This window comes from Salmo trutta, chromosome 1, assembly GCF_901001165.1.
Source record: "Salmo trutta chromosome 1, fSalTru1.1, whole genome shotgun sequence".
NCBI classification, from domain to species: domain Eukaryota; kingdom Metazoa; phylum Chordata; class Actinopteri; order Salmoniformes; family Salmonidae; genus Salmo; species Salmo trutta.
In genome coordinates this window covers 67,623,205-67,637,914 of record NC_042957.1, presented here as the reverse complement: position 1 = coordinate 67,637,914, position 14,710 = coordinate 67,623,205, and the positions used below count along the sequence as shown (strand labels likewise).

Sequence of the window (14,710 nt, the reverse complement as noted above, 5' to 3'; positions counted from 1 at the left end):
CAAGAAGCAGTGCAGCTTGGCAGAGTCGTGTATTGGAGGACGCATGGCTCTCGAACTTCGCCTCTCCTGAGTCCGTACGGGACTTGCAGCGATAGGACAAGACTGTAACTACCAATTGGATATCACGAAAAAGGGGTAAAAAAGTACAAAAAAAATAAATAATGACTTGTTTCCCAAACACACTAAGACAGTCGTGAAGATGGCACAACAAAGCCTATTTCCCCACAGGAGACTGAAAAGATTTAGCATGGGTCCTCAGATTCTCAAAAGGTTCTACAGCTGCACCATCGAGAGCATCCTGACTGGTTGTATCACTGCCTGGTATGGCAACTGCTCGGCCTCCGACCGCAAGACACTACAGAGGGTAGTGCGTATGGCCCAGTACATCACTGGGACCAAGCTTCTCTCCATCCAGGACCTCTATACCAGGCAGTGTCAAAGGCCCTAAAAATTGTCAACGACTCCAGCCACCCTGTTCTTAGCCTGTCTTAAAACTGTTTTCTTAAGACTATTCTCTCTGTTTCCGCACGGCAAGCTGTACCGGAGCACCAAGTCTAGATCCAAGAGGCTTCTAAACAGCTTCTACCCCCAAGCAATAAGACTCCTGAACCGCTATTTTTTACTTAACACTTTTTTTCCTTGAAACTTCTTAAAGCGTTGTTGGTTAAGGGCCTGTAAGTAAGCATTTCACTGTAAGGTCTACACCTGTTGTACTCGGCTCAGGTAACAAATAACACTTGATTTGATTTGATAAAGGCACCCACCACGTGATCAGCTGATTGTCAGCCAGAAGGAGCAGAAGAGTACAGTTAAAGTCCTCATGACTTGTGCTCCTCAGTTTATTAGAAATATTGAGGCAAATTCAGGGGGTCTGAATGATCAATAGATGTTGCACGACATGCAGATTCTGATCTGTGATTGGCCAATTGTGCCCTTTTTACAGCTGAGAGTGTCAGAGAAGACAATGGTGTGTGACCCTTGACCCTCAACAAAGTGGACAGGTCGGTGCGGGTGAGAACTCCTACTCTCAGCCTAGATCAGTACTGATCCTGATACCTGTTGAATTCACACAGGTTCCAGTGAAAAAAGTCCAACTCTTTCTATGAGACACATACACATAATAGAGAGGAAAATGAGGGCCTTAACCTCGCCTCTCTCTCCTCTCTCTCCTCTCTCTCTCTCTCCTCTCTCTCCTCTCTCCTCCTCTCTCTCCTCTCTCTTCTCTCTCCTCCGCTCTCTCTCCTCCCTCTCCTCTCTCTCCTCTCACTCCCCTCTCTCCTCTCTTCTCCTCTCTCTCTCCTCTCTCCTCCTCTCTCTCTCCTCTAAGGCCAACTCTTTCTATGAGACACATACACATAACAGAGAGGAAAAGAAGGGCCTCAACCAGCGTGAGATGAGGTACAATCCAAAATATTGTATGAGCATGAGTGAGAGTTGTGCCTATTCCTTCTCAATGCACACACATATAATGCCTTATAAGTGCTTTTCTAATGCCATGTGATAGCCCTCATAGAAAATGTTACCGGCCAAACTCACCTCATCAAGGCTACATCACATCCCTCTCCAAAAGGTGTCCATTACAGTTGTCAAACACACTCTCCAACTCAAGCAGGAAAAGTTCATATTAGCTAAAAGAAAAGGGAAGTCTTTCATTGCTTTGTCGTATGTTGAAGGCTGGTGATAACTCAAGGGGCCACGGCTTGGCTTGGCTGGGTGGGCGTGTGTGTTCTTTGTTCTGTGTGTGTGTGTGTGTGTCTGTGTGTGGGCAGAGTATAAGTTACACTCCACATGTTCTACAGGGAGAATAACAAAGAGCGGTAGCTGAAAACATACAAAGGCATGCTATGTTCTCCCTGCCTGGGAGTGACCCCAGCAGTAGGTTCCAGTAACCTCCAGCTACAACACACACAGCACGGTGGCAGAGGCAGGACACCTGTGTTAGCCGTGAGAGGTGAACTGATAGGGCAGATAAGGACGGAGACGGCTGGTGGGCCTTTCAGCTCCTGGCAGGGGACACTTCCTGTGCTGTCCTCCAATGGGGTTCTCTAATAGAGTGGGGTCAGGGAAGCTACTGTGCAGAACAATGACAGAATGGCACAAAATGTAATAGTTAAGTTGGGAAACCAGTATTTGAGTGGGCTTGCTTTGTAATGCATTGTGCAGGTCAGATTCAAAATGCCAGATGAAATGCCTTGGGAAGCAGTTGAAAAGATTGAGCAATCAATCACATTAACAATACGTTTTCAATGCCTTATCAATGCGTTTTTACTGGACATGATTGGTCATCCCATTAACGTGAATCATCATAGAGCACAAGGGTTTAATTCCACTTTGTGTCCTGAAAAGCTGTCTGATTAGACCGTCTCAGACACTGATCCTTTCTCCCTGTTGAAAACCACCCAGAATGTGTCGGATTCTGTAGCTCCCATACATTCTAACAATCCCCTCTAGATATGGGATGTTCAGAAGACATGTTTTAGGTTATATAACGTGCACTAACCAACTGAGGGGTATTCAGAGAAAACAACCACAGCTAAATCACACTTTGCTTAATTCTGGGTTTCTACAGTATGTGAAAGACTTGATGTGTGTCCCAAATGGCACCCTATTCCCTATGGGCCCCAGTCAAAAGTAGTGCACTAAATAGCAAATAGGAGGATGCCATATGGGATGCAACCTTGGATCTCTACCTCTGGTCTAATTTCTGCCCTGCCTGTCAGAAACTGAGCCTATAAAAAGAGGTCACCCCTTCATTTAGTTGTCATGGTAGCATTGGCTTATACTGCAGGCTGAGGGAATACTTCCTGAGGGGAGGGGATAGCCCAAAGCATAACATAGCTAAGAACTGACTGTCATATGATGACATAAAGTAACCACTTCTGTTATTCATATCAACCATTAGTGGAATACAAAATAAGTACTTAAAGAATGATCTAAGATCAGATTGTTTTACCTTCAATACTGACCTGAACCTTTAATGGAGATAAGAGTATATCTAACCCTGAATCAGTGGCAACTTCTACTTCTCCTCACTGCCAACTTCTACTACATTGGCAGTGAGGAGAGGGTTAAAGCTGAGAGCAGGGCAGGCACTGAAGCTCCTCTGCTCCTCTGTAAAGAGAAGAGATGCCACGCTGTGTGGATATCCTCTCCTCCTCTGTAAAGAGAAGAGATGCCAGGCTGTGTGGATATCCACTCCTCCTCTGTAAAGAGAAGAGATGCCAGGCTGTGTGGACATTCTCTCCTCCTCTGTAAAGAGAAGAGAGGCCAGGCTGTGTGGATATCCTCTCCTCCTCTGTAAAGAGAAGAGATGCCAGGCTGTGTGGACATTCTCTCCTCCTCTGTAAAGAGAAGAGAGGCCAGGCTGTGTGGACATTCTCTCCTCCTCTGTAAAGAGAAGAGAGGCCAGGCTGTGTGGACATTCTCTCCTCCTCTGTAAAGAGAAGAGAGGCCAGGCTGTGTGTGGATATCCACTCCTCCTCTGTAAAGAGAAGAGAGGCCAGGCTGTGTGGATATCCACTCCTCCTCTGTCTACCCAAACAATTTCACCCACCACAGAAATCTGCTCTCTCGCTCTCTGGAATTTCCTCTCACTGCCTAAACGCCCTCAGAATGTAAAAGACAGTAAGAAGAGAGAGAACGTAAAAGACAGAAAGAAAGAGAGAGTGTGTGTGTGTGTGTGTGTGTGTGTGTGTGTGTGTGCGTGCGTGCGTGCGTGGGTGGATGTGTGTGTGGGGGGGAGGGGTGTGGTGGATGGGAACTACTTCACTCCACGGCTCTGGAGCAGTGGGACCTTGCCTGACCCCTCACCCTCCATGGATTCCTCTGCTCTATCGATCATGACATACATTCAGTCTGAAACTGGCAGCCTAGAGGTCGTTTGTGTGACTTCAAAATGTACAAATCAAATTCATCACCGATTGGATCGTCTCTAACAAATCTAACCAGTCAGAGTATCAAAGTGAATAACGTCATCATGTAGGCCGGCTCTGGCGCAACCACTCGGTTTCTGGGACCAATCAGAACGTCCAGAAAGTGTTCGCATTCTAGAAATTGTAGTGGAAGGAAGCAAATCCAGACTCATAGTGGAGAAGAAAGGTCAGTTTGGCTGGAGTGATGTAAATGGGTAGCCAGGCAAAGTGGGACCTACATTAAAGTTGAACTCTAGTCGCTGAAGGCTCCGGACTGGAGGGTGTCGCTGTAGGTTCCGGTCTGGGGACCGTCGCTGCAGGCTCCGTGCCATGGATCATCACTTCAGGTTCCGCGCCATGGATCATCACTGGAGGCTTTGTGCCATGGATCATCACTGGAGGCTCCAGGCCATGGATTATCACTGGAGGCTTCGTGCCATGGATCATCACTGGAGGCTTCGGACCATAGATCATCACTGGAGGCTTCCTACGTAGAGCTGGAACCGGTCTCACCGGACTGGGGAGACGCACATGAGACTGGGTTCGCAGAGCAGGCACAGGGTATACTGGGCCGTGGAGGCGCACTGGAGGTCTGGAGCTTATGGCTGGCACAACCCGTCTTTGCTGGATGCTCAACCCAGCTCGACAAATGCAGGGCGCGGGCATAGATCGCACCGGCCTGTGAGTGCGCACTGGTGGCACTTGCCCTGTCACTCGCTCCCCACAGTAAGCATGGGGAGTTGGCTCAGGTCTCCACCCTGACTATGCCAAACTCCCCGTGTGCTCCCCCCCCCCCAAAAAAAAACATTTTTTGGGGATGCCTCTCGTGCGTGCCTTGATGTTGATTCTCCCCGGTCCAGCTCGTCTTCCCCCTTGTGGTGGGATCTTCTGTCACGATCACTGTCCTCAAACTCCCTGTCATAAATAAGCCAAGGCACAGTGTGCCGGTAATTCCACATCCTTTATTTAGAAGTGAAACCGAACAAAACAATAAACAGGATAAACAGAAAGAAATGTGACGTTCTGGGGCTGCTCAAAGGCAGCTACACAAAAACAATATCCCACAACTCAAGGAGGGAAAAAGGGCTGCCTAAGTATGGTTCCCAATCAGAGACAACGATAGACAGCTGCCTCTGATTGGAAACCATACCTGGCCAAAACATAGAAATAAAATACATAGAATGCCCACCCCATATCACACCCTGACCTAACTAAACAGAGAAAAATGGCTCTCTCAGGTCAGGGCGTGACAACTACAGGACATCAGAGCATAAGATCAACATAAGAGCCCCTTCAATAGAGCACAAACTCACATATTCAAATGTTGGTTGAAGCTCTCGCTTCAAACTCGTCGCCAAACCCACTGGCTCCAGGTCATCTACAAGTCTCTGCTAGGTAAAGCCCTGCCTTATCTCAGCTCACTGGTCACCATAGCAGCACCCACCCGTAGCACGTGCTCAAGCAGGTATATCTCACTGATCACTCCCAAAGCCAATTCCTCCTTTGGCCGCCTCTCCTTCTAGTTCTCTGCTGCCAATGACTGGAACGAACTGCAAAAATCACTAAAGCTGGAGACTCTACCTCCCTCACTAGCTTTAAGCACCAGCTGTCAGGGCAGCTCACAGATCACTGCACCTGTACATAGCTCATCTGTAAATAGCCCATCCAATCTACCTCATCCCCATACAGTATTTATTTATTTATCTTGCTCCTTTGCACCCCAGTATCTCTACTTGCACATTCACCTTCTGCACATCTACCATTCCAGTGTTTAATTGCTATATTGTAATTACTTCGCCACCATGGCCTATTTATTGCCTTACCTCTCTTATCCTACCTCATTTGCACATGCTGTATATAGATTTTCTACTGTATCATTGACTGTGTGTTTGTTTATTCCATGTGTAACTCTGTGTTGTATGTGCCGAACTGCTTTGCTTTATCTTGGCCAGGTCACAGTTGTAAATGAGAACTTGTTCTCAACTGGCCTACCTGGTTAAATAAAGGTGAAATAAAATAAAATAAATAAGTAGATTACATTCTAATTCACAATGTCTGCCACTTAGCAGACATTTAAATCCAAAGCGACTTACAGTCATGCATGCAAACATTTCGTATGGGTGGCCACAGCGGGAATCCAACCCACCACCAATGGTCTACCAACTGAGTCACACCGGACCGCTTTTATCAAACAAAGCAGGACACACTTGTTTGAGTTGAGAACAGCTGAAGGCCCCAGTGGCCTGGTCAGTAGACCCAGGGTTGTGTCAGGATGAGGTCATAGCTGAGGTCATCACCAGGCTGTGGGAGCACCCTGTCCTCTGAGTCTCCTACTACCACAGCACCCTGTCCTCTGAGTCTCCTACTACCACAGTACCCTGTCCTCTGAGTCTCCTACCACCACAGCACCCTGTCATCTGAGTCTCCTACTACCACAGCACCCTGTCCTCTGAGTCTCCTACTACTACCACAGCACCCTGTCCTCTGAGTCTCCTACTACCACAGCACCTTGTCCTCTGAGTCTCCTACTACCACAGCACCCTGTCCTCTGAGTCTCCTACTACCACAGCACCCTGTCCTCTGAGTCTCCTACTACCACAGCACCCTGTCCTCTGATTCTCCTACTACCACAGTACCCTGTCCTCTGAGTCTCCTACTACCACAGCACCCTGTCCTCTGATTCTCCTACTACCACAGCACCCTGTCCTCTGAGTCTCCCACTACCACAGCACCCTGTCCTCTGATTCTCCTACTTCCACAGCACCCTATCCTATGAGTCTCCTACTTCCACAGCACCCTGTCCTCTGATTCTCCTACTACCACAGCACCCTGTCCTCTGAGTCTCCTACTACCACAGCACCCTGTCCTCTGAGTCTCCTACTACCACAGCACCTTGTCCTCTGAGTCTCCTACTACCACAGCACCTTGTCCTCTGAGTCTCCTACTACCACAGCACCCTGTCCTTTGAGTCTCCTACTACCACAGCACCCTGTCCTCTGATTATCCTACTACCCCAGTACCCTGTCCTCTGAGTCTCCTACTACCCCAGTACCCTGCCATCTGAGTCTCCCACTACCACAGCACCCTGTCCTCTGAGTCTCCTACTACCCCAGTACCCTGTCATCTGAGTCTCCCACTACCACAGCACCCTGTCCTCTGAGTCTCCTACTACCACAGTACCCTGTCATCTGAGTCTCCCACTACCACAGCACCCTGTCCTCTGAGTCTCCTACTACCACAGTACCCTGTCCTCTGAGTCTCCTACTACCCCAGTACCCTGTCCTCTGATTCTCCTACTACCACAGTACCCTGTCCTCTGAGTCTCCTACTACCACAGCACCCTGTCCTCTGATTCTCCTACTACCACAGCACCCTGTCCTCTGAGTCTCCCACTACCACAGCACCCTGTCCTCTGATTCTCCTACTACCACAGCACCCTATCCTCTGAGTCTCCTACTTCCACAGCACCCTGTCCTCTGAGTCTCCTACTACCACAGTACCCTGTCCTCTGAGTCTCCTACTACCCCAGTACCCTGTCCTCTGATTCTCCTACTACCACAGTACCCTGTCCTCTGATTCTCCTACTACCACAGCACCCTGTCCTCTGATTCTCCTACTACCACAGCACCCTGTCCTCTGATTCTCCTACTACCACAGCACCCTGTCCTCTGAGTCTCCTACTACCACAGTACCCTGTCCTCTGAGTCTCCTACTACCACAGCACCCTGTCCTCTGATTCTCCTACTACCACAGCACCCTGTCCTCTGAGTCTCCTACTACCACAGTACCCTGTCCTCTGAGTCTCCTACTACCCCAGTACCCTGTCCTCTGAGTCTCCTACTACCACAGCACCCTGTACTCTGATTCTCCTACTACCACAGCACCCTGTCCTCTGAGTCTCCCACTACCACAGTACCCTGTCCTCTGAGTCTCCTACTACCCCAGTACCCTGTCCTCTGAGTCTCCTACTACCCCAGTACCCTGTCCTCTGAGTCTCCTACTACCACAGCACCCTGTACTCTGATTCTCCTACTACCACAGCACCCTGTCCTCTGAGTCTCCCACTACCACAGTACCCTGTCCTCTGAGTCTCCTACTACCCCAGTACCCTGTCATCTGAGTCTCCTACTACCACAGTACCCTGTCCTCTGAGTCTCCCACTACCACAGCACCCTGTCCTCTGAGTCTCCTACTACCCCAGTACCCTGTCCTCTGATTCTCCTACTACCACAGCACCCTGTCCTCTGAGTCTCCTACTACCACAGTACCCTGTCCTCTGAGTCTCCTACTACCCCAGTACCCTGTCCTCTGAGTCTCCTACTACCACAGCACCCTGTCCTCTGATTCTCCTACTACCACAGTACCCTGTCCTCTGATTCTCCTACTACCACAGCACCCTGTCCTCTGATTATCCTACTACCACAGCACCCTGTCCTCTGAGTCTCCTACTACCACAGTACCCTGTCCTCTGAGTCTCCTACTACCACAGCACCCTGTCCTCTGATTCTCCTACTACCACAGCACCCTGTCCTCTGAGTCTCCTACTACCACAGCACCCTGTCCTCTGATTCTCCTACTACCACAGTACCCTGTCCTCTGAGTCTCCCACTACCACAGCACCCTGTCCTCTGAGTCTCCTACTACCACAGCACCCTGTCCTCTGATTCTCCTACTACCACAGCACCCTGTCCTCTGATTCTCCTACTACCACAGCACCCTGTCCTCTGAGTCTCCTACTACCACAGCACCCTGTCCTCTGATTCTCCTACTACCACAGTACCCTGTCCTCTGAGTCTCCCACTACCACAGCACCCTGTCCTCAGAGTCTCCCACTACCACAGCACCCTGTCCTCTGAGTCTCCTACTACCCCAGCATCAGATAGTTACCATCCTTTAGGTTTTCACTCCAACCCTAATCTAGCACATCTGATTCTAATAATTAGCTGGTTGACAAACTGAACCAGTTTAGTTACAACTGGGGTTGTAGCGAAAACCTACAGGAGGAAAGCTTTCCAGGAACAGGGTTGGGGTTGGAGCGAAAACCTACAGGAGGATAGCTTTCCAGGAACAGGGTTGGGGTTGGAGCGAAAACCTACAGGAGGATAGCTTTCCAGGAACAGGGTTGGGGTTGGAGCGAAAACCTACAGGAGGATAGCTTTCCAGGAACAGGGTTGGAGCGAAAACCTACAGGAGGATAGCTTTCCAGGAACAGGGTTGGAGCGAAAACCTACAAGAGGATAGCTTTCCAGGAACAGGGTTGGGGTTGGAGCGAAAACCTACAGGAGGATAGCTTTCCAGGAACAGGGTTGGGGTTGGAGCGAAAACCTACAGGAGGATAGCTTTCCAGGAACAGGGTTGGAGCGAAAACCTACAGGAGGATAGCTTTCCAGGAACAGGGTTGGAGTGAAAACCTACAGGAGGATAGCTTTCCAGGAACAGGGTTGGAGCGAAAACCTACAGGAGGATAGCTTTCCAGGAACAGGGTTGGAGACTCCTGAATTAGGATGACCGTATGGAAGAGTGACACATTTAACCTCATACAGTAGTGACAGTCAGACACCTCTCTTTCTATCTCTCCTTTGTGTTTATCACGTCACAGACATCAGAGAGTGAAGCACACACACACACACACACACACACACACACACGCGCGTTCTGCATAATTGAGATGTGACACAAAACACTGGGACACAGTCATGTATTCAGTATTCCCAAATCAGGAGGCATCCCACACTACTGGAAATGAAAGACAGTAGCCCATTAGCTTTGACAACAACCGAAAGAAAAATGTTTTTAACACAGACTTATACAATCACTTTGACAGCATTCCAGTCAGCATCTGACATATTTTCTTCACTTTCCTCATCATTTCTTCTCCTCTTCCTGTATTCCTTTCCTTCATCTCAACTATTGTTTGTGTTCAGTCTTTCTTCAGAAACTGAAATCAGTATGCCACTGGTTGCAGCAGGCAGTTACAGGGAGTGAGCAGTGAGCACACAGCACATACCACTAGATACCTGGTGTTGACAGGGATCGGCTCTGGACAAGTGTGGATGCGTGCCTAACGGGCATGTGCTTGTGAAGTACGCAGGCAGACACGGACATGGGAGAGGTGTCAGCCTGTCAGTAAAGCCCACGGCTGGGGAGACGTACAGAGGATGGACGAGGTGCTGAGAGAGGAAGAGAAGGAGATGGAGGAGAGGGATGACAGAGGGAATCTGTGCCAGGGGCAGAGAGATGAAAAGGGGAAGAAAGCCCCTAAAAAGGAGGGAGGGATGTAGGGAAAGAGAGAGGTGGGGACGGTGGTGGTGGGATGGGGGAGGGAGAAGAGAGCCAGGTGTTACTCTCACAGCCGTGGTCAGTTGCTGAGTTTCTTTTAAAGGGATCTCTCTCTTTCCCTCTCCTTCTCTCTAGCTAGGGGTGGAGGGAGGTTTCACTGGAGGTACTACTCTGTATCCCCTGTAGGAAATTTGCTCCACAAATAGTTTGATTTGATTAGTGTTTTTGTAGTGAGGATGTATCAATAAAGAGCAGTAAAAAGCCAAGTTTCTCTCTCTCTCTCTCTCTCTTTCTGAGTTCTCCTGCCGGTCGTCCAGTGCCTTAAGAGAGCCTTATAAAGAGCTGCTAAATCAATGGCACACTGTGCTCTGAACTGAACACTCTCTCACACACCATATGCCCACATGACCTCCATGGCTGACACACACGCAGCTCACAGCAGCTACAGAAAGAGAGAGAAAGAGAGAGAATAGTTGACCTGAAGAAGCAGTTGAAAAGTGGAAAAGGCAGAATTCCAAATGTAATGTTCCATTTCAATACCCACATTCAACATATAGAACTCTCAAAGAAAAATATATAATACAAAGTTTGGATATGATGTGTCCGCATGGCAGGACTGAAGATCTTCCCTAAAAGAGCAGTAAAGAAAAGACAGAAAGACAGAAAAAGAGGAGAAGAAGAGTCCAGAAGAGAAGACTAACCTTCAAAGTCTGATAGGATTCCTTCCAAGTGAGCATTAACAGTGGAATCAGACATTTTGTGGTTGAATCTGAGGGAGCAGGAATCCCTTATTCCCAAGCAAGGCAAAGTCTCCCAGACGCTGTCTCCCGCTTTAAACAAATCCCAAATTAGGAGCCCATGCAGTGGGGGGAGGGGGGGGGGGCAGACAGAGGTAGCAGTTCACTGATCCAAGATTCCCTCTTTTAAAGCACCAACTTTTTTTCCTCCCTCTCTTCTCGTCCTCCTCCTCCCTCTTCCACTTTCAGAGCTGCTGTTGTTGCTGCAGAGCTTGGAATGAGAGAGCGATGACAACCCCCCACGCCCTCTCTCTCACTCTCTCCAGTTCTCTCTCGCTCTCTCTTTCTTCCTCCCTCTTTCCTTCCCTCCCTACTCCTTCCCTTTCCCTCTCTCTTGCTTTTCTTCCAGTGGTCTCTGCCTGTATTTAGTCCTGTGTTATTCCTGCTAGGGAAGATGTATCACAACCACTCTTCATACAGATGCACACTCACACACATTAGAAGACATGCACATTCACCAGTCACGTGTGCATACACCCATGAGCAAAGACGATCACTCACACGTGTGCACACACCCATGAGCAAAGACGATCACTCACACGTTTGCACACACCCATGAGCAAAGACGATCACTCACACGTGTGCACACACCCACGAGCAAAGACGATCACTCACACGTGTGCACACACCCATGAGCAAAGACGATCACTCACACGTGTGCACACACCCATGAGCAAAGACGATCACTCACACGTGTGCACATACTCATGGGTAGACTCATCTGTTTTATCTTCCACAAGTATACACTAACTGTAAATATACACAAGTTTGAAGCAAGGAACACAACTTTGAAGCAATACAGATTCTCTGTATGCAATGCTGTGAGGAAAATAAAAACAGTTGATGGAAATATACAGTACCTTCAGAAAGTATTCACACCCCTTAAATTTTCCACATTTTGTCGTGTTACAAAGTGGGATTTAAATGGATGTAATTGTCTTTTTTTTTAAACGATCTAAACAAAATACTCCGTAATGTCAAAGTGGAAGGAAATTCCAACATTTGTAAAAAATGTATTAAAAATGAAACACTAATATATCTTGATTAGATAAGTATTCAACCCCCTGAGTCAATACATGTTAGAATCACATTTGGCAGCGATTGCAGCTGTGAGTCTTTCTGGGTAAGTCTCTGAGAGCTTTTATAAAACGGGTGGGTCTAATCCTGAATGCTGATTGGTTAAAAGCGCATTCCAGCCGGTGTCTATTCCACAAGTACCACCGGCAAAATCTATGACATTAAAATGCCTATTTACTCTGTTCCACCTGACTGTGCAATCCACTGTCTCACCAGCCCAGGCAGGGAAGTTATGCATTTGATCTCCACTATAAAAAGCATATAGTTTAGTTTTCAACAGCGGAGATTTGTATAAACTTTACTGTCTGTTTCTCCGACATTTGCAGCATTGTTTCAATATTCAAATTCGATCTCCAACTGTCCCATAGTAATGAACGTGTAGGGGTCGGGAGTCGGGACGAGAGAGAGAGACAGGCAGCGTCCTCAGCCAAACGAAATCATGAATCAGCTGGCATCATTTTTATGGATATATACAAAGAAATGTCAATTGAAAAAAGGTAAAACGAAACGAAGTGCAGCTAGTTTGTAGTCTTTCTAGCTTCAGTTTGAAGTTATTGTGTTAGCTGTGTTGTTGGCTAGCTCCTCTAAACAACAGTGTCCTAACGAGAGAGCACATTTTCTATGCCAGGCGAAGCAAGGTAAAAGAATGTTGCAGCCAGAATGGCAATGGAACATTTAGAACGAACGACTGGGTTGTGTCCATAAATACAGAACAAAAAGACTAAATGACTGGGTCGCGTCCCTGGTAACCAAACCAATAGAACGAACGACCAGCCGGTTTGGGTAGCAACCCAAGATTTGTTTCGGGACTATATCCTGTGGAACGATGAAATAGTATGAATACATTCATCAAAATAACATTTTTAATGAAAATATGTCAATCATTATTGTAATATGTTGCTAACCTGTTGTATAAAAGTGATAATGCCCCAGAAGCTGGAGTTTGGAGGAGATATTGGCACGGTTTGCCGACCCAATATATCCTCCAAACACCGGCTTTTCCGGCATTATCACTTATTCCACACCCGGATTGTGCAACATATGCCCATTATTCTTTATAAAATTCTTCAACCTCTGTCAAATTTTTTGTTGATCATTGTTAGACAACCGTTTTCAGGTCTTGCCATATATTTTCAAGCAGATTTAAGTCAAAAGTGCAACTCGGCCACTCATTCCCTGTCTTGGTAAGCAACTCCAGTGTAGATTTGGCCTTGTGTTTTAGGTTATTGTCCTGCTGAAAGGTAAATTCATCTCCGTGTCTGGTGCAAAGCAGACTGAACCAAGTTTTCCTCTAGGATTTTGCCTGTGCTTAGTTCTATTACATTTATTTTTTTATCCTGAAAAACTCCCCATAGCATACCCATAACATGATGCAGCCAGCACTATGCATGCAAATATGGAGAGTGGTACTCAGTAATGTGTTGTATTGGATTTGCACCAAAGTCACCATTTGCCTCATGATGAAATCCCTGAGCGGTTTCCTTCTTCTCCAGCAACTGAGGACGCCCGTATTTTTGTAGTGACTGAGTATATTGATACACTATCCAAAGTGTAATTAATAACCACCATGCTCAAAGGGATATTTAATGGCTGCTTTTTTTTTACCCATCTACCAACAGGTGCCCTTCTTTGCGATGCATTGGAAAACCTCCCTGGTCTTTGTGGTTAAATCTGTGTTTGAAATTCACTGCTCAACTGAGGGACCTTACAGATAATTGTAATTGTATGTGTGGGGTACAGAGATGAGGTAGTCATTCAAAAATCATGTTAAACACTATTATTGAACACAGAGTGAGTCCATGCAATTTATTATGTGACTTGCTAAGTACATTTTTAATCCTGAACTTATTTAGGCTTGCCATAACAAAGGGGTTGAATACTTATTGACTCAAGACATTTCAGCTTTCATTTTTTATTAATATATATATATGTAACAACAAAATGTGTAAAAAGTCAAGGGGTGTGAATACTTTCTAATAGAGTGTAGGGGCCAAACTGACCAGGACAAATATGGTCAAGCCTGTTCCAGCACCACTATGGTCAAGCCTGTTTCAGCACCACTATGGTCGAGCCTGTTCCAGCACCACTATGGTCGAGCCTGTTCCAGCACCACTATGGTCGAGCCTGTTCCAGCACCACTATGGTCGAGCCTGTTCCAGCACCACTATGGTCGAGCCTGTTCCAGCACCACTATAATCGAGCCTGTTCCAACACCACTATAGTCGAGGCTGTTCCAGCACCACTATGGTCGAGCCTGTTCCAACACCACTATGGTCGAGCCTGTTCAGCACCACTATGGTCGAGCCTGTTCCAGCACCACTACGGTCGAGCCTGTTCCAGCACCACTACGGTCGAGCCTGTTCCAGCACCACTATGGTCGAGCCTGTTCCAGCACCACTATGGTCGAGCCTGTTCCAGCACCACTATGGTCGAGCCTGTTCCAGCACCACTATGGTCGAGCCTGTTCCAGCACCACTATGGTCGAGTCTGTTCCAGCACCACTATGGTCGAGCCTGTTCCAGCACCACTATGGTCAATGGAAGAGATCTTCAGATATGTCTGGGGACAGACATCAATAAATAAGTTGGGTAATGATTTAAGGACCATGTGAACTTCCTCTCTGTGTGTGTGTGTGTGTGTGTGTGA

General features: G+C 47.5%; 1 protein-coding gene across 4 annotated transcripts in view; it reads right to left on the bottom strand.

Moving 5' to 3' along the window:
• LOC115205984 (septin-9) overlaps positions 1 to 14,710 on the bottom strand; it is a 134,015-nt gene that overhangs the window by 65,750 nt on the left and 53,555 nt on the right. The window contains exon 1 of one of the 4 annotated variants that reach the window (XM_029772473.1): positions 10,892 to 11,116. The exons of the other annotated variants lie outside the window; for them this stretch is intronic. Coding sequence (XP_029628333.1) covers positions 10,892 to 10,946 — 55 coding nt within the window. The 5' untranslated portion in view covers positions 10,947 to 11,116. Of the gene's footprint in view, positions 1 to 10,891; positions 11,117 to 14,710 lie in introns of those variants that run through there. 4 annotated transcript variants of the gene reach the window in all.